At 46.9% G+C, this 20,418-nt stretch overlaps 1 protein-coding gene across 1 annotated transcript in view; it reads right to left on the reverse strand.

The window, feature by feature from the left end:
* LOC125447020 (SH3 and multiple ankyrin repeat domains protein 1-like) overlaps positions 1–20,418 on the reverse strand; it is a 241,740-nt gene that overhangs the window by 73,582 nt on the left and 147,740 nt on the right. Inside the window, exons 15-16 of the mRNA XM_059640702.1 lie at positions 16,187–16,269; positions 8,156–8,280 (exon numbers count right to left, since the gene is read on the reverse strand). Coding sequence (XP_059496685.1) covers positions 8,156–8,280; positions 16,187–16,269 — 208 coding nt within the window. The remainder of the gene's footprint in view (positions 1–8,155; positions 8,281–16,186; positions 16,270–20,418) is intronic.

The following is a 20,418-nucleotide window of genomic DNA, read 5'->3' on the forward strand; positions in this document are numbered from 1 at the left end:
TCGTAGGGGTCCAGATGACCTCCAGGCTGGGCTGGGGAGAAGGCCGGCTCATCCCAGATGCTTTAGAAGCTGATAAACCTTCTACCTCCCCCAGCCCCACCTCCCCCATCCATCCTCCTTGTCACTTCCACGTCAACCTGTGCCCTACACATCCCCTGTGTCATCTGAATGCCACCTCCATAACCACTTTTGCCGAATCCACCATAGGCAGACCTCGGGAGCCATATGGAAATGAAAGAAAACAAACTTCTAGTAATTTACTAAAACTTCTAATAACAAGCTTCAAAATCTCCCCTCCCCCGACACATCCCAAAGCCAGTCCAGCTCGTCCCTGCCTCCCTAACCTGTTTGTCTTTTCTCGCACCTATCCATTCCTCCACCTCAATCCCCACTCCCACCTTCTACCTAACCAGCGTCATCCCCACCTCCTTGACCTGTCCGTTTTCCCTGGACTGACCGACCCCCACCCTAACTCCTCACCTACACTCACCTTTACTGGCTCCACCCCGCCGTCTCTTTGACCTGTCTGTCTCCTCTCTATTATCTTCTCCTCTACCCATCTTCCATCCGCCTCCCCCCATCTATTTGTTTCAGAATCCCCCTTCCCCTCCACCATTTCTGAAGAAGGGCCCAGACCCGAAATGTCAGCTTTCCTGCTCCTCTGATGCTGCTTGGCCTGCTGTGTTCATCCAGCTCCACACTGTGTTATCCCAGGTTCTCCAGCATCGGCAGTTCCTGCTATCTCTAATAATTTACTACGACTCTCACTCACATCCACACTGATCAACACCTCAGATTCATGAAACTCATTCAAAGTTTTTAAATGTCCAATGTCTTAATCTCTTATCAACACAAATGTCCTTCTTTTTCACAAGAAAATTATACTGTGGCAATCGAATTCCTGCAGTGGGTACTGGAGTTTCCTATAAGACCAGTATGTTGGTTAACCAACTAGGGAACTATCCTGGATTTTGGTATTGTGCAATGAGAAGCATTTTTAATTAAGTTAGGAAAGATGGACCATGAAATGATGGAATTTTTCATTGGGATGGGAAGTGGAGCAGACCAATCTGAAACTAGGGTCCTATATCTAAACAAAAAGGAAATGTTGAGCTATGAGTTGGCCATGTTAGATTGGGTAACTTAATTTAAAAAATGTGATGGTGAACAGGCAATTGTTAATATTTAAGGAACTAATGTATGCATCGTAACAGTTACACATTCCTTACACAACAGGAACAGCATTCCAAAAAAGAAAGAAAGGATAGCACTAGATCCAAACAGTCATCATATAAAGTTCTGAGAAAAAGCAGCAAGCCTGAGGATTGGGAGGAGTATAATATTCATAAAAGGAGGAGCAAGAGATTGATTAGAAGAGGAAAAAATAGACTACAGAAGCAAACTTACAAGAAACATAAAAGGTAGCTGTAAAAGCTTCTATAAGAATATAAAAAGAAAAAGGTTGGTCAGGACAAATGTGGGCCCCTTACAATCTAAAACAGCAGCATTAAAAATGGAAAACAAGGAAACAGCAGAACAATTAAACAACCACTTTAGTTTTGTCTACATGGAAGATGATATAAATAAGCTACACAAATACTGAGGAACCAAAATTCCAGCAGGGAAAAGGAATTGAAGAACATTTGTATTAATTTTATGAAAAAAGAGTGCTGCAGAAATTGGAGGGACTGAAAACTGATACATCTCAAGGGCCTGGTAATCTCCATCCCAGGATATTAAGGAAGGTGGCTGCGCAAATGATGGATGCATTGAGGAGCAGTGCTCAGAAAGCTTGTGGTTTCAAATAAACCTGTTCGACTAAAATCCGGTCTCATGTGACTTTACACTTTAGAAACTGAGGGAGAGAGGAATCAGGAAATTACAGACCAGGTATCCTAACATCAGTAATTGGGAAAGTGCTGGTGTCTATTATAAAGGCGAGGATAACAGGACATAATAGGACTAGACAAATTCAACACAGTCTTATGGAAGGGAAATCATAGTATGATCTATCAGTGTTTTTGTGGACATAACTCAGAGAAAAGATGAGGGAGAACCATTGGATGTGATATATTTGGACTCTTGGAAAGCTTTCAATAAAGTTACAGGCAAGAGGCTAATGTGCAATGGTAAAGCATATGAGATTGGTAGTTATACACTGACATGGACTAAGCATCGAGTAGCAGACAGGAAAGAGAGGCAGTAGGAATAAATGGCATAGTGAGTTTTGAGAAGATTTGTAGCTCAGGTTGAGGTTCTGGATGTGAGTTGCAATAAATGGCATTTTTTCAAAGTAGAGGGTGGTGACTGGTGGGTATTCACAAAATACATTAATGATGTGGAAGAGGAGATTGAGTAAAGAAAGCATTTTATTAATCAGCACCTGTGGGACCAGGAGTGTACCAGCTGATCAAATATTCCTGTTGATCAAGAGGTTCACATAGTCAATGTAAACGCACACTAAGTTATAGAAACATATTGTAGGGGGTACATACATCACTCTTTTACTTTATTTATAGCCTAAATCACTTAAATAGTAATGCAACTTTGCCTCAAATAAAATTTAACAGCAGAGAGACTTCTCGCACGCATTTTCAACTGACAGCAGACAGCACAGTAGCTCAATGGTTAGCACTACCATCACAGAGCACCAGGGACCTGGGTTCGATCCCACCCTCGAGTGACTGTGCGGAGTTTGCACATTCTTCCTGCATCTGTGTGGGCTCCCTCTGGGTGCTTCAGTTTCCTCCCACAGTCCAAAGATATCCAGGTTAGGTGACTTGGCCATGGAAGGTGCAGGGTTGGAGGGTTAGGAATTGGTGGGGGTTGGGGGGAAGACGGTGAGTCTGGGTGGGTTGCTCGAATAAGGAGAAAAAAAAGCGTCCTTGCATGCTGGTCACTGAAAACAAGCATGCAGGTATAGCAAGCAATTAGGAAAGCAAATGTATGTTTGCCTCATCGCAAGAGTTGTTAAGTACAGAAACAAGAATATACAGGATCTTGGTGAGACTACACTTGGAGAAAAGATATATTTGCCACAGAGACAGTGCAGTGAAGGTTCATCAGACTGATTTCTGGAATGGAATGACAGTGATGGGAGGAGGGATTGGGTTGACTAGGCCTGCATTCACTGAAGTAAAGGAATGAGAAGAGATCTCATTAAAACAATTAAACTTCTGTCAATGCTGGACAGATGGATGCAGGAATTGATGGGCCTACTGTTGTTGGGGAGGGGTGTCTGGACTGGTGGGGGTGAGGAGTTACAGTTTCAGGAGACAGCCCTGTCGGACTGAGATGAACTTCCTCACTCAGAGGTTGGTGAACCTGAGGCCGTGGAGGCTGAGTCGCCGAATATATTTAAGAAAGAAATAGATAGATTTCTAAAAGCCATATGTGTCAAAGGGAACAGGGAGGGAGCTGGAGAATGATTCTGTGAGAGGTTTTAGGCAATGATTATTCTGAATGGTGGAGCAGGATTAATGGGCCAAATGGCCTACCCTGCTCCTATTTTTTGTGTTTCTATTCAGACCTCACATCAAAGCTAGCTAATTCTTTAATAGCCTCTTTAAACACTTAAGCAGTGAATTCAGAACACTGATGAGACAACTACCATCTCTGAAACTATCAACAAAGGCCTCTAGTAAAATGGCACAGGTGGTAAAGTTAACCTTTAACCTACATCAGATGGCCTGTCAATCAACATAGCCTGACAGGATTTTTTTTTATTAGACTCTTATCGACAGCTTATTCCTTCAAACTTTAAATAAAACCAGACCAAGAGAAATATTGGAAGAATTTCTTCACACTCAAAGAGTAGTGAAAATCTTGGACGCTTTTCCTCAAAATTATTCAGTTTCAGTCAAGTGGAAGTTTAAAAACTGAGACCATTAGATTTTTGTTGGTAAGGATGTTCAGGGATATGGAATGGAGATAAGCAGATGCAGTCAATATGCAGATCATCCTTGATCTAAATCAATGATGAACTGGGTTTGTGCGGCTGAATGGCTTCCTCCAGTTCCTACAAACTACAATATCTCCATTTCTTTTCAGCAATTTTTACTGCACTACATCCTGTCCAAATCTCCTGAACATACAAAATAGAGACCTATGGAATCATTTCAATCACCTCAGTTTTTTTTTTCACTCCTTATCACCTTCGGGACTTGCTGAAATTGTGTGTAGCCTTGATGAGACCACAACAGGAGTCCTGTGTACAGTTTTGGCCCCTTCACCAAAGCATGGATCCGCTTATCATTGAGACAGAGCACAACAAAGGTTCACCAGACTGATCTTGGGAATGATGTGATTGTTGGAATGTAGAGAGATCGAGGAGAATGAGAGGTGATCTTCTTCACCCTAAGGATTGTGTATCTGTGGAACGCCCTGCCCAGGTGAAGCAGTTGAGTCTACCTCGTTGAATGTTTTTGAGGCAAAGATGATGGCAGGGGATGTGGTGTGGCTAGAACTTTAGAGGAATGATCATCATACTCAGGGTTCATTCCACAGTGAAACAGCTCTGCAATTCTGGCAGGAGATACTTCCACACTGACAGGTCTGACTCTGGAGCAAAGAAACTTACAGCGTCTTCTATTCATCTTCTCTTAAAAATGCAGCATCACTGACAGCTGCTGTGAAACACTAAGTACATGAGCTAAGTGTGAGGTTAGGGTGCCAAGATGGGTATGGGGAGGGCACCAAAAGGTGGTAGGATATCAGGTAGCACGGTGGTGCAGGAAGAGGGCATCACCACCTTGGCAACAGTTATCACCCCATCCCCAATTGCCCAGAAGGTGATTAAGAGTCAACCACATTACTGTGGGTCTGGAGTCACATGTAGGCCAGACCAGGTAAGGATGGCAGTTTCCTTCCCTCAAGGACGTAAGGGAACCATATGGTTTTTGCCCCCTCCCCCAACTTTTGACAATGGATTCATGGTCATAATTAGGCTCTTAGTTCCAGGTTTTCCACCAAATTTGAATTCCATCACCTGCCATGGTGGGATTCAAACCCAAGTCCCCAGAACATGAACTGAGTCTCTGGATTAACATTCCAGCGATAATACCACTAGGTCATCACTTCTCCTAGATGATGGCGGGCTTAGGGCAGCTCGGGGTGGTGGGAGATATTAGGTCGAGTGGGGTGAGGGATAGGGACTGTCAGGTCCTGGGATCAGGGATTGAGCTTGGGCTTTGGTTAAGTCGAATGTTGGGGGAAGGGGGTTGGGGTACAGTGGCAAGGGATGGGTTGGTACTCATCTAATGGTGGGAGAATGGGCAATTAGTCTTTTGGGGAAAAGGGGGGAATTAGCCCTTCCAAGAGAAAGGGGATTGGGTCCACAGGCAGGGAAAGGGGGAATGGGGTCTGATGGTATGACAGGGGTACATGCTGGGCTGAGCAATGGGGCAGAGAGGTCAGTTCCTGGTGATGCAGCTTGGGGTTGGTGCTCGTCCAGTGGCAGGGGAAGAAGGTCACTTCTTGGATGGATGGGTGGGGAGTGGGGTTGCTTGTTACACCTCAGGTGTGTTGAGGGGCTCAAAACAGGGTCCAGAGGGTGTCAGAGGTTATAGGAAGTCATAGAAAAACAGAATCATGCAGCATGGAAACAAACCTTATGGTCTAACCAGTCCATGTTGACCATAATCTCAAAGAAAACTAGACCCACCTGCCCGCATTTGGCCCATATCCCTCTAAATATTTTTGATTCAGGTACTTATCCAGGTACTTTTAAACTGTGCTGCCCTGCCTTCTCGGACAGTAGAGTTTGTGAAGGTGCTAGCCGGTGGTCTGGGAATGGAAGTGTCTTCTGATATCATGTTTACCATCTACAAGGTGCACCACAGCAACTCACCAAGGATCGTTGCACAACACCTTCACGAACTCTACTGTCCGAAAGGGCAAGGGCAGCAACATTTAAAAATCATTTGGATAAGTACCTGAATCAAAAATGTTTGGAGGGGTATGGGCCAAGTGCGGGCAGGTGGGAGTAGTTTCATTTGGGACTATGGTCAGCGTGAACTGGTTGGGCTGTAGGGTCTGTTTCTGTGCTGCATGATTCTGTGTCTCTGACTCTCTATAACCTCTAACACCCTCAAGACCCTGTTTCGACCCCCTCACCACTCCTAAGGTGTGATAAGCAACCCCACTTGAGCAGTGAGCTATCTACAATGGAGTGGCTTGATGGGGTGTGGAAGAAGTAAGAGATGGAAGTAATAAGACATAGAAGAAGTAGGTTAAGAGCTGTTGTGGTTCTGGAGACTGGCTAAGGGTGAAATGATTTATCCACTGAAAGAGGACAGATGGGTTTTAACAAAGATTCAGTGGTTTCATGGTAATTATTATTGAAGCTAGTGTTTTGTTTCAAATTTGCAAATTACAATTAACTTCCGTCTGCTGCTTTTATTTCAAAGAGAACTGGGTATAAAAGCAGGGAGGGCTTGTTGAAACTATACAAGACCGCAGTTGGAGTAACGTGGCTAGTTCTGGGACCCTCACTGAAGGAAAGATAGCCTGACATTGAAGGCTCCAGTTTTGTAACACATTAAACCACGACTGTGTTTCATTCATTCTCAGCCTCTGAGTGTTGTGGGCAAAACTGGCACTCTGCCCATTATGAGATGTACAAGCTGACTGTGCTTTCTATGGTGGTTTAAGCAGCTCATTACGAAAGTCATTGAGTCAAAAGTATTGACGTGGGATTGCAGTCAATACAAAGTAGTACTGAAGTGGTCGGGCTTTTTCAAAATTCCTTCATGGGGCGTTAGTCTGTTCTACCCCGAAATACCCTTGGGGTAACTGGTACGGTCGGTCATTTCAAAGTTAAGATTCAACCACACCGCTGTGGGTCTGCAGTCATAAGGATGACCAAGCGTTTTCCCTAAAGGGGCATCGATTAAACCAGATGGGCTTTTGCAACAGCTGGTGAGCGTTGTCATGGTCACCGCTACTAAAAGTAGCTTTTAATTCGTATTAATTGAATTTAAATTCTTCTGGTTTCCACTGTGAAATCTGAACCCACATCCCCAGAATAATTGCCTGGGCCTCTCGATTAACATCACTGTGATGACACTGTTGCTTCTTAGCAAGAATCATAGAATCCCTATGGTGTGAAAACAGGCCCTTTGGCCCAACAAGTTCACACTGCCCCTCTGAAGAGCCTTCCACCCAGATCCATTATCCTATCCCTGATTTCCATGTCTAACCAACCGAATCTACACATCCCTGAACACTACGGGCAATTTAGCACAGCCAATCCACCCTAACCTGCACATCTTTGGACTGTGGGAGGAAACCGGAGCACCTGGAGGAAACCCACGCAGACACAGGGAGAATGTGCAAACTCCACACAGACAGGCACCCGAGGGTGGAATCGAACCCGGGTCCCCGGCACTGTGGGACAGCAGTGCTAACCACTGAGCCCCTGAGGAGCTTGAGAATTGCTTTTTGGCCACTTTTCCTGGTTCCAGTTATTTTCTTGTCCATTCCCATATGTCTCAAACCTCTCCAATGGGATTTGGACACTTTCCACAACCATGGATATAGCCATCAGCACATCCAAATTAATGCTGCAGACAACATGCTTCGCTCAGTAACAAATGGGTTTGAGGGTAGCATCTTTATTTCCCCAGACGTCACTTTTGAATAAAAAGGATTCTCTCATAGAAAGCAATGGTCCAAATTTAATCCAAAAACCAAAGTCTAGAACTGTAAAGGTCCCACATCAGGCAGCGTCAATCTTATTCCAATAACCAATTTAAGACAGCAAATCAAGTAGGTCATGTCACTCACTTACACTAACTAGAAGCTACAGACATTCACATGCAGGAAACCATTCTCTGTAAACAATACAAATATGTTCAAGCATCATGTCTTTGTGCAATTACCCCACGAGCTCAAGAGCCTACAGTTTCCCCTGTGGCAACCTTCTGGCCAATCAGATTTGAGTTTTCAATCTATCATCACTCTGTCCTCCTGTAGTATAAATTGCTGTGATTGCTTGGAAATTTGGGCATTCTTGTATGAATGTCCTGATGAGGACAAGATGCAACACAACTTCCTCTCCAGCAACAGTCCAAAGCATCATTACAATGGCCACCCAATTCCGACGCAGGCAATAAAGAAAGAACCAGAAGCAGGGGCAGAGAGAGCAGGCACTAACCTCGATCAGGAAGTCGCCCATGCGTAGACCTGCCCGCCATGCCACTCCTCCTTCATCCACTGACTCCAGATACTGAAGAGCAGGAAAGGCTGGTGTCGGGGTGAACTCCTCAATCGGTGTCTGGGCTGGAACAAAATGAAGATCAAACTCAGTGAAGCAAGTTTCACTGGGAAACATCCAATAAAGGAGAAGAGGAACTGTTTAGTCCTATGTCGCGCTTTATCCCAATTCAGCTCCAGAACTGAACACCTCCCAATGGGAAATTTAGTAAAAATGAAAACAGATGCATGGAAGAAAAGAGCTATGTAGAATCCCCCTCAGCCATTACATCTTCCGGCTTTGAAGTAGAAGAGCTTTCTTATGACATTGTGGCTCTATCGTACTTCTGGTACTTCATTTTCTCTCAAGTTCTTAGCTCAGCAAAATGGTACAGAGTATTTTGTGTTTTAGATGTCATTACTCCCAGGACAGAGCAGTTACACCACAAGGTTAGATACAGAGTGAAGCTCCCTCTGCACTATCCCCATCAAACACTCCCAGGACAGGGACAGCACAGGGTTAGATACAGAGTAAAGCTTCCTCTGCACTATCTCCATCAAACACTCCCAGGACAGGGACAGCACAGGGCTATTTACACAGTAAAGCTCACTCTGCACTATCCCCATCAAACAATCCTAGGACAGGGACAGCATGGGGTTAGATACAGAGTAAAGCTCTGTCTGCACTATCCCCATCAAACACTCCAAGGACAGGGATGACATGGGGTTAGATACAGAGTGGACCTCTCTCTATATTGTCTCCATCAAACTCTCCCAGAATGGGGATACCATGAGGTTTGATACAGAGGGAAGGTCCTCTACACTGTCCTATCAAACACTCCCAGGAGAAGCACAACAAGGTTTTATTTTCAGTCATTCTTGTAAAGTGAGCATCACTGACTTGGGCCAACATTTATTGGTGCCCTTGGGAAAGTGTTAGATACAGAAAGAGTCCACACGATCCCAACAAACGCTCTTCAGGAATGGGGAAGGCCCAGTTGGATCTGGAGTAAAACAACCTTGTCGCAAAACCTGTGTCTGAGCCCTGCATTCAGAAGGGCCCTGGTGTTGTACCAGTTCCTTGTTGTCACAAGCAAGCAGCAGCTTGGACCTGAACATTCTCAAACGGTGGGGGTATAGGAAGAGATGTGCACGCCAGTGGCCTCTGACAGGAGTTACACAGCAGTTTCCTGTAATGCACGCTTGTACTTCCACTGATGAAACCAGTGTGTGAACCCAGTGCCAGAAGTGAATAACATGGAAGCCCAAAAATGTGCAGGTTAGGGTGGATTGGCCGTGCCAAATTAACCCATGGTGTCCAGGGATGTGCAGGCTGGGTGGGTTAGCCGTGGGAAATGCAGGGTTACAGGGATGGGATGGGTCTGAGTGGGTTGCTCTACAGAGTGTCAGTGTGGGCTTGATGGGCTGAATGGCCTGCTTCCACACTGTCTATGATTCTATGTTCTTTCGAAAGCCACATGAACTTATTCTCTTCAGAAAAAAAGCGAAGCTTTGCTGATTTCTGAAAACTACCCCTTTTCGCATACTCTCAATGTTGTCATTGCTGGGAAACATTTTTTTTGTGTCTACTCTATCTGTACCTCTCATAATTTTACACATCTTCATCATGCCACCTCACAACCTCCTCTGCTCCCAAGAAAACAACCCCAAGTCTGAACAATCTCTTTTTTCATAATTAAAACTCTCCAGTTATCAGTAAGTTTTTCATTTGGCACTCATCAGGACAGATGCAAGAATATCAAACCTAATTTATAAACCAACAGTCTATTGTGTGCAAGATAATAAAATGTGAGGCTGGATGAACACAGCAGGCCAAGCAGCATCTCAGGAGCACAAAAGCTGACGTTTCGGGCCTAGACCCTTCATCAGAGAGGGGGATGGGGAGAGGGAACTGGAATAAATAGGGACAGAGGGGGAGGCGGACCGAAGATGGAGAGAAAAGAAGATAGGTGGAGAGGAGAGTATAGGTGGGGAGGTAGGGAGGGGATAGGTCAGTCCAGGGAAGACGGACAGGTCAAGGAGGTGGGATGAGGTTAGTAGGTAGATGGGGGTGCGGCTTGGGGTGGGAGGAAGGGATGGGTGAGAGGAAGAACCGGTTAGGGAGGCAGAGACAGGTTGGACTGGTTTTGGGATGCAGTGGGTGGGGGGGAAGAGCTGGGCTGGTTGTGTGGTGCAGTGGGGGGAGGGGACGAACTGGGCTGGTTTAGGGATGCAGTAGGGAAAGGGGAGATTTTGAAACTGGTGAAGTCCACATTGATACCATTGGGCTGCAGGGTTCCCAGGCGGAATATGAGTTGCTGTTCCTGCAACCTTCGGGTGGCATCATTGTGGCACTGCAGGAGGCCCATGACGGACATGTCATCCAGAGAATGGGAGGGGGAGTGGAAATGGTTTGCGACTGGGAGGTGCAGTTGTTTGTTGCGAACTGAGCGGAGGTGTTCTGCAAAGCGGTCTCCAAGCCTCCGCTTGGTTTCCCCAATGTAGAGGAAGCTTTGCTGATTTCTGAAAACTACCTCTTTTCGCATACTCTCAATGTTGTCATTGCTGGGAAACATTTTTTTTTGTGTCTACTCTATCTGTACCTCTCATAATTTTACACATCTTCATCATGCCACCTCACAACCTCCTCTGCTCCCAAGAAAACAACCCCAAGTCTGAACAATCTCTTTCTTCATAATTAAAACTCTCCAGTTATCAGTAAGTTTTTCATTTGGCACTCATCAGGACAGATGCAAGAATATCAAACCTAATGTATAAACCAACAGTCTATTGTGTGCAAGATAATAAAATGTGAGGTTGGATGAACACAGCAGGCCAAGCAGCATCTCAGGAGCACAAAAGCTGACGTTTCGGGCCTATTGTGGGGAACCTTATCGAATGCCTTGCTGAAATCCATATACACCACATCAACCGGTTTACTCTCATCTACCTGTTTGGTCACCTTCTCAAAGAACTCAATAAGATTTGTGAGGCATGACCTCCCCTTCACAAAACCATGCTGACTATCCCTAATCAATTTATTCTTTTTTAGATGATTACAAATCCGATCCCTTATAACCTTTTCCAACACTTTACCAACAACTGAGGTAAGGCTCACTGGTCTATAATTACCAGGGTTGTCTCTACTCCCCTTCTTCAACTGTCCGTCATTGGCATCCTGCAGTGCCACAATGATGCCACCCGAAGGTTGCAGGAACAGCAACTCATATTCCGCCTGGGAACTCTGCAGCCCAATGGTATCAATGTGGACTTCACCAGTTTCAAAATCTCCCCTTCCCCAACTGCATCCCAAAACCAGCCCAGTTCGTCCCCTCCCCCCACTGCACCACACAACCAGCCCAGCTCTTCCCCCCCACCCACTGCATCCCAAAACCAGTCCAACCTGTCTCTGCCTCCCTAACCGGTTCTTCCTCTCACCCATCCCTTCCTCCCACCCCAAGCCGCACCCCCATCTACCTACTAACCTCATCCCACCTCCTTGACCTGTCCGTCTTCCCTGGACTGACCTATCCCCTCCCTACCTCCCCACCTATACTCTCTCCACCTATCTTCTTTACTCTCCATCTTCGGTCCGCCTCCCCCTCTGTCCCTATTTATTCCAGTTCCCTCTCCCCATCCCCCTCTCTGATGAAGGGTCTAGGCCCGAAACGTCAGCTTTTGTGCTCCTGAGATGCTGCTTGGCCTGCTGTGTTCATCCAGCCTCACATTTTATTATCTTGGAATTCTCCAGCATCTGCAGTTCCCATTATCTCTGAGTCTATTGTGTGCAGTTCTCGAATCCACATAATAGAAGGGAAGATGATAGCACTGGGGATGGTGCAGTGGGAGATTTCCCAGGATTTGCCTCAGCTGGAGAGTTTTAGTTATGAAGAAAGAGATTGGACAGACTTGGGGTTGTTTCCTCTGGGGCAGAGGAGGTCATGAGAGAGCATGATGAAGATGTATAAAATTATGAGAGGTACAGATAGAGTCGACACAATGAAATGTTTTCCCCTTGGTGGAGAGATTGTTGACTGGAGGCATAGACCTAAGGCCAGGGACATGAGATTTAGAGGAGGTGTGAGGAAAAACATTTTCACGCAGAGAGTGGTAGGAGTCTAGAGCTCATTCCCTGTAAGGGTGGGAGAGATAGAAACACTCATCACATTGAAGAAGTATTTAGATGTGCAAGGGCACACAAAGCTATGGGCCAAGTGCTGGGGAATGGGATTAAAATGGTTTGGTGGGCGTTTTAGCCCAGATTCAATGGGCTGAAGGGCCTTTTTCTGTGCTGTAGCCCTCTCTGACTCTCGCCACAAAGTATACAGCATGAAAACATGGTGCTGATTGGTCAGTGAGTGGATTCTGATAGGTCTAGGCATTGCCATGGATGTTGCAGCAGGGGACAAAACTTTTATTAAACCCATGAAAAGACAAGTCTACGCTGATTGGTAGAGATGTGTCAACAGAAATGTGCATGATTGGTGAGCCTTGCTGAGTGCAAGAGCAAACGTTTTGACTTCCTTTTTGCCAGCAATATTCTGGTTCTGCACCACCGAGCCACTGCCTGTACATTGTCAGCACACATCAACAGCATTACAGTTACTTGCTGTAGAGCCTGAGCTGAGGAATGCCAGCTTCACCCATTCACCTGTCATGGCACTAAGGGTGGGATAAACAGACTCCTGGCTCCTCCCAACTTCAACACAACTCCAGACCAAAGGAGCAGAAGTGGGCCATTCAGCCCATCGAGCCTGCTCTGCCATTCAGCAAAATTGCGGCTGGTCTGATACTCTCGCTCCACACTTTCCTCATAACCTTTCCCTGGAATTCCCACGCTCCCTTCCCTGGAAATAGCACCAGCACCAAAGGGAAGGGGGTGAGCCTGGCACTGACTGGCAGCTCCCGAAGGCTCCGAAGACCCACACACGAGTGCGACATACAGCAGGACGCTCTCAGGGCAGCTTCCCTGTGGATCTGACCCTCCTCAATGACTCCCCCATTCTTTGCCCCTTCGATTGTAATATCGTCCAGACATCTGAGAGGGCGCTGAGCGCAGTTTTGGCTCTCCACATTTAAGAAGACCATTATACCCATGTTGGAAGCAGCTCAGAGAGAGTTCACTTGGCTGTTTCCTGGGACGAAAGCGTTTGTTTTTGTTAAGCATGTTGGGCCTGTACCTATTGGAGCTCAGAAGACAGAGAGGCAATGTGACTGAAACATGCAAGATTCAGAGAGGTTTGGCAGGGTAGATGCTGAGGTGACTTTTCCCATCATGGATGAGGCTCGCTCTTGGGGGCTCAGTTTATAAAAAATGATGGATGTCTCAATGAAGACAATGTTCTTGTTCCCTCAGAGGTTTGCTGCTCTGTGGAGCAGTCATCTGGACTCGAAATGTTAGCTTGTTCTCTCTCCAAGCATGCTGCCTGACCCGCTGTGATCTCCAGCCTTTGTTGCTTTCAGGACAGATTCCAGCATCTGCAGTAATTTCCTCCTCATTTTGTCACTGATGTGGGGAGATGAGAGTTACTAGAGAGTAAGCTGTTATAGCCATGATCTTATTGATCTGTCTTCCCTGCCCTTGGTGAGGAAGCTTTGGAGATATTGCCTGGAATACACTGCCAGGGAGTGATGGGGGCGACTGATACAATGGGGGCATATCAATAAGCCAGGGATGGAGGGATACAGGCCAAGGGCAGGCAGAGTTTAATTTGGCATCAAGTTCGGCACAACATTGTGGGCAGAAGGGCCTGTTCCTGTGCTTTACTGTTCTACGTTCAAATTGCACCAAGTCATTCTGGGTGGGGCTGAAAGGAGGGTGAGGTTACCAGTGGAATAGGCATCAAATGGGAGCAGGCAGTGAAAGCCATCATCTTATTGAATGGCAGAACAGGCACGAGGGGTCAATGCGATGGAATCTTCCACATACTCATTCTGTTCTTGCCTCAATGAGGTGCTTGCGTCGGCCAACTTGCAATGTGGATCTCCTCTTCGTTACAAACCGAGGCAACCCTAAAACACCCATTCTGCCTCAAAAACATACCAACCCTTCCCTGCAACAAATTACCTCCAAGTTCACTGTCACCCACTCCGCTGGGGGCCTCACCCTTGGCCCAGCCCCACTTTGGGGCAATTTGAACCTGAATATCCTCAGCACACAAGAAGGGGATGGAGGTTTCCACTAACATCCAACCCAAAGGGTAAGAGAAGAGTGCCAAATGCCAGCTCACGAACTGCCCGCAGTACAGCTATACACCTCTCCAAATGCAGAGTCCAACGTTATGCTCAATGCACTCGGAAAGCTCGGGAAGATATCACTGAAAGGGGCATAGATGGGCAAGTGGATCTGGGCAAGGGTGAAGTACACCGGGAGGGTGTGGTGTTTGTGACAAGGTATTTGGCACTCGTCCCAGACCCTAGGGATGGCAGCAATGCCTTGTCAATGCCGGAGAGCTTGTGCCATTGCCACACGCCCGCTTTGCAGGGTGTGGTGTGGGCAGTAACATTGTGCCCAGGCTCCCTTCATGCCAAGGGAGACTGACACGCTGGATTTGCCCCAGAAAAGGGCTGCATAAAGGGTGGAAGGTGTTGGTGACGGCAGAGAGGGTAATGAGGGCGTGCCCATTGCACTGGTGCTTTCCAAGGAGACTGGCCATCCCAGGCACCTACCCAGTCCACCCACAACACCATATCATTGACCACATGTGGCGAGGCAATGGCCTAGTGGTATTAACACGAGACTATTACTTCAGGGACCAAGCTGTCCTGGGGACCTAAATGTGTACCTTTTCATGGCAAGCGGCAGAAATTGAATTCAATAAAAAAGTGGAATTACGAGTGCAATGATGGTCCAGAAAAAATCTACCTGTTTCACTCATGTCCTGTAGGGAAGGAAAGTGCCATCCTTGCCTAGTCTAGCCTATATGTGACTCCAGATCCACAGCCATGTGGTTGATCCACAACCGTCCTCTGGGCAGCTGGGGATGGGCAATAAATGCTGGTCTGGCGAATGATGCCCACATCCCACAAATAAAACCATCAGCCTACAATGGTGCATGCCAAGACGCTAAACCCTACTTAGGTTCCAGCTAGAGGCTGCGACCAGAGACAGGCGCATGGGTAGGAATGGTAAACAGGCCTTGGGGAGGGGCCATAGGAGCTTAACGGGAATTGGACCAGGGGTGGCAATGTTGGAACGCTGGAAGATTCCTCTCTGTGTGCTACATTTCACTTGCGGGGGGATGCAGGTTGCTGTGGTAACACACCATTTCCTTCCGCTCTACAGTGACAGATATTGTTGGTAGACATTCCAACTTCCTTCCCACTGTGTGTCTCAGCAGAGTCTACCCGGCTCTTCCTGCCCATCCCCAGGGTGTGCTGGAAGGGGTTGGCAGTTTGGTACTCAACTTGTTTGGCTCTGTCATGAACAGGACCTTCCTTTGGTCACTGGGTCCTTGGGTTGGACGTACTAGCCAAGAGGCAGGAACACTACCCACTGACTTCCTTCATCAAGTGACTGGAGAGACTGAAATAGTGAAGCCTGCTCGACAACAGTGTGCAGGATGAGAAAGGAGAAAATCGAATGCTGGAACTGGCTTGAAGAGGCTGAATGGCCTGCTCCTATTCCTACGAGACCCGAGGGGAAACCGCTACCGGCAGCTGAAGGACTGGACACCAGAATGAAAACAGAGATAACTCGCAGAGCCACTGGGGCCAGACGATAACCGGGCAGCTCATTCAAGTTTGGGCCAGTTGCCCTCTTCCTTTGCTGGATCATGCCAGGAACTCATTCCGTTGACCCAGCGGCGTTGCCTGTATCTGCAGAAAATGCCCCCAGAAGAGGGACAGGCCGAGTGTCCACAAACGAGGAACGCTCAATCTGCCTGCCTCTCTTGCTTTGCCAACCGTGCTGGTACCCAGCCAACCTGTGAGCCCCAGAAGGGAGCGCGCGGCATCATGGAAGAAGGTCATGGCCCACTCTGACCACGCTCACCTTTCGCCCCTCGCAGCACAAATCCGAAGCCTTCACTGTCTCTTTTCTGCAGCAGGACTGTCTTCTCTTTAATGATGTAGTCACTGGAAAAGGGGAAGAGAGTACAAACAGGTGTGTTACAATGCTTCCAGCAAATTGCGATATTCCCTTTTCCATCCATCTCGCCGCAAGGACGCAAGGGATAGGAGGAGGAGAAGACCATTCAGCCCATCAATTGGTCAGTCAATAAGATCACGGCTGATCTGATTGTGGTCTCAACCCCCCTTAAACCCACATGAATCTCTACAGTTCAACCTTGAAGATATCCAATGACCCACAGATGCCACCCCCTAACCGTTCCATTCCCCGCATGCACAGGAAAGAATGCCAAAGACTAATGACACTCTGAGACATAAAACTCCTCAGTACCTCCACATTATATGCGAGATCTGTTATCATTAATGTTGGATCCTGGAATGATTCCACAGGGGCCTAACCCTAACCCTATCGCGGCATCCCATCACCAAATCACCCTTTATCTATGCATGGAGAGCCCTCAACACTGATCCAGCTCCCTCAGAGCCAACTCTCAGAGTGAACAGAATTTCTGACACATCTGTTTATACCTGTCAGCCAGGGCTCTCTGATTAGAAGCCCAATCAGGGAACTCATATTCTATGAGGGTCCAAGTTGACCTTGTAATAATCCCTACAAATCCCACCTCAATGTGGGGAAACATTCTTTTCATAGCAACCCCTGTCATGGCTCCTCAATATTGTTTTGCCTTCAAACGGAGCACACCTCATGGATCTAATGCCAATGAGTCCAGGCCCAAACTTTCGACAGGAGACAAACCACATTATCCCAGGAATCAGCCGACTGAACCTTCTCTGAAATGCTTTGAGCATAAACACCTTAAGGAAGGAGATTGAACCTATGGGGCTCCAGAAGCAAGCCTGCCAACACCCCCTACGGTTACAGCAAGACTGTCCTAAGCCATTGGCTTTGTAAAGAAGCTAACACTTCACTTGCTTTCTGAATTACTTGCTAACCTTTTGTGATTCTATTACATGGGCACCCAAATCCCACTCCTACGCTGCAGAATTCTTGATGTCCTTCTGCCTTTGTGATGTTGGGTGCCACGGTGGCTCAGTGGTTAGCTCTGCTACCTCACAGCACCAAGGACCCAGGTTTGATCTCAACCTCAGGTGACTGTCTGTGTGGAGTTCTCCCTGTGTCTGTGAAGGTTTCCACCCACAGTCTAAAGACGAGCAGGTTAGGGTGCATTGGCCATGTTAAATTGTCCCTAGTGTCCAGGGATGTGCAGGATAGGTGGGTTAGCCATGGGAAATGCAGGGTCACAGAGACAGGGTAGGGAGATGGGATGCTCTTCAGTGGGTCGGGGTGAACTCAATGGGCTGAATGGCCTGTTTCTGTACTGTAGGGATTCTATGATGATAAATGTTCTGTTTTTTTCATTCTTTCCCCCAAGTGAACATCCTCATATTACATCTGCCAATTTTCTGTCCACTCACCTAACCTATAGGCTACTCACCGAGAAGTCAGGAACTAATGCCAGGGTTCTACCAGGGCCCTGAGCACCAGTTTTCAAAGGGAGCAGGTTGAAAATGGGCTCACCTTCCAGCCACTCCCCGTGACCCCTTTCAGATTTGTCAATTTTGCAAAAAGAAAATTGAAGTTAATATTTGAAGTTGAATTTTGAAAATGGCAGAAGCATTTTCTCCTGCCCTCAATCCCCCAGTGGCTACCAATGACCCATTAACATTTTTGACTGCATTGTTCTCAAATGCAGTCCAGGAATGGGAGTGACAGCAAACAGCCATTACTGAACTAACTCTATTTATACTACACCCAGAGCGAGGGCAGGATATCACATCACAGAATCCTTACAGTGCAGAAGCAGGCCACTCAGCCCAGTGAGTCCGCACTGACCCTCCTAAGAATATCCCTGTAACCTTGCATTTCCCATGGTTAGCTCACCCAGCCATTACACATGGTTAATCCACATACACATCTTTGGACTGTGGGAGGAAACTGGAGCACCCGGAGGGAAACCCACACTGACACAAGGAGAACGTGCAAACTCCACACAGGCAGTCGCCCAAAGCTGGAATCGAACTCATCTCCCTGGCGCTATGAGGCAGTCGTGCTAACCGCTGAGTTAATGTGCCATCCCTCATCTTGCAACCTACCACATCAATCAAATTCTACCAGTCTCTAACTGATAATTGAAGCCTGATGCTAGGCTTTAATTCCACTAGACTCCCACCACCCTTTCCAACTTTAGACACTTCCTGAAGGTAATAAAAAATCCAGGAAAGTTCACGGATGACGCATTGTACTTCAACTTGTCTCTTATACCTCAGAACAGTGCTCCAGTATGAGCAGTACATTCATTTCCAAGTATTACTGCTTTTGTTGATGGATTTTTCCCCTCCTCTGGGTTGCAAGGGATGTGAACTTTGAAGCAAAGGCACCCATTGAACTGTGATATCGTCAATTCTCACACTCCCACTCATTCTCTGTCCTCACTGCCCCCGAGAGGGGCATTGGGTGCTGAAGGATGCCAGGCAATGCCAACAACAACTTGCATTCATGTGGCACCTTGAGCTTAGCGGCACATCCCCAGCCCTGCCAGGTCAGCATGCGTCAAACAAGATTTGACACCGAACCGCAGAGGGAGATAATTCAGACAGACACCACACAGCTGCACCAAAGAAGTCGGTTCTATGCAGTATCTCAAAGGAGAACAGAGAGTGAGAGAGAGAGAGAGAGAGAGGGAGGGAGAGAGAGGGAGGGAGGGAGACAGAGAGGGAGGGAGAGAGAGAGAGAGGGAGAGGGAGAGAGAGAGAGAGAGAGCGAGAGAGAACAAGCATGAGAGACAGAGATACAGAGAGCGTGAGTGAGAGTGAGTGAGTGAGAGATAGGGTGAGTGAATGGAAGGGAGGGAGGGAGTGAGAGATCAAGCGAGAGAGAGAGAGAGAGAGAGAGAAAGAGAGAGAAACAACGCAGTTTAGGCTGTGATAACAAGGTGTAGAGCTGGATGATCACAGCAGGCCAAGGAGCTTCAGAAGAGAAGGAAGGCTGACATTTCGGGCCTAGACCCTTCTTCAGAAAGGTTTCGGCTGGGAACTCCAGGCTTTAAATAATGCAGCGAGATTTGCTACAAGCCTGAATTTGAGAAAACACAGTGATATATAAATGGGCTGATGGTGGTGTCGCGGTGCTTATTAATCCAGGAGCCCAGGATAATGGTCTGGGGACACAGGTTCAAATCCTGACACAGTAGCTGGTGAATTTTCAATCCAATTAATGAATTTGGAAATTAAAGCTAGTCAGACTACTGGTGACAGTGACAATTATCATCACTTGTTACAAAAACTCCATCTGATTAACCTCCTACAACTATACAGCCGTTTTTGTTAATATTTCTGTCTTCTTTACTGGAACGTAGGCATCAACGCCCTAGCACTGAATTGCTTACTAGGGCCATATGTCAAATCAGTTTAAGAGTCAACCGCATTGGTCTGGAGTCATGTGTAGGCCAGATCAGGTAAGGATGGCAGATTTCCTTCCCCTGAAGGACATTAGCGAATTGAATGGATTTTTACAGAAATTCTGTGCTATTTGTCATGGTCACCTTTACTGAGATGAACTTTATATTCCAGAGTTGCAGAGTTTAAATTCTACAAGTTAGTATGTCCCATGTCCTCAGAATATAACCTGGGCACCTAGATTACTAGCCCAGCGACATTACCGCTACATCAACAGTGTTCTTTTTCCCCGTTCCAGGTCTGTCTCAGACTTGCTGCAGTGTTCCAGTGAAGCTCAGCACAAGTTGGAAGAACAACACCTCATTTTCCGCTTGGGGACACTGCAGCCCTCTGGGCTCAATATCAAGTTCAACAATTTTAGGGCTTGAGGCACCTTCTGCCATGTCCTCACCCCAAACCCCACCCACACACACATCACATAGTCTGCTCTTACATACAACCCATTAGCCACTGACAATCCCCATTAACAGCTGTTCATGCTCCTAGACAGATTGTTACCACTCCTTTGTCTGTCCAACTGTTCTTCTCTCTCTTTGGGCTCTATCCCTACCTATTGTTTACTCCGTAGTCCCTCGCCCACCCTTTCTTCTGCATTTCAACCAACATTTTCCGAGCTACCATCAGTTCTCAGGAAGGGTCATGGAGCCCGAAACGTTAATTTTGATTTCTCTCCACAGA

Source organism: Stegostoma tigrinum, chromosome 38 (assembly GCF_030684315.1).
Source record: "Stegostoma tigrinum isolate sSteTig4 chromosome 38, sSteTig4.hap1, whole genome shotgun sequence".
Taxonomy (NCBI): Eukaryota; Metazoa; Chordata; class Chondrichthyes; order Orectolobiformes; family Stegostomatidae; genus Stegostoma; species Stegostoma tigrinum.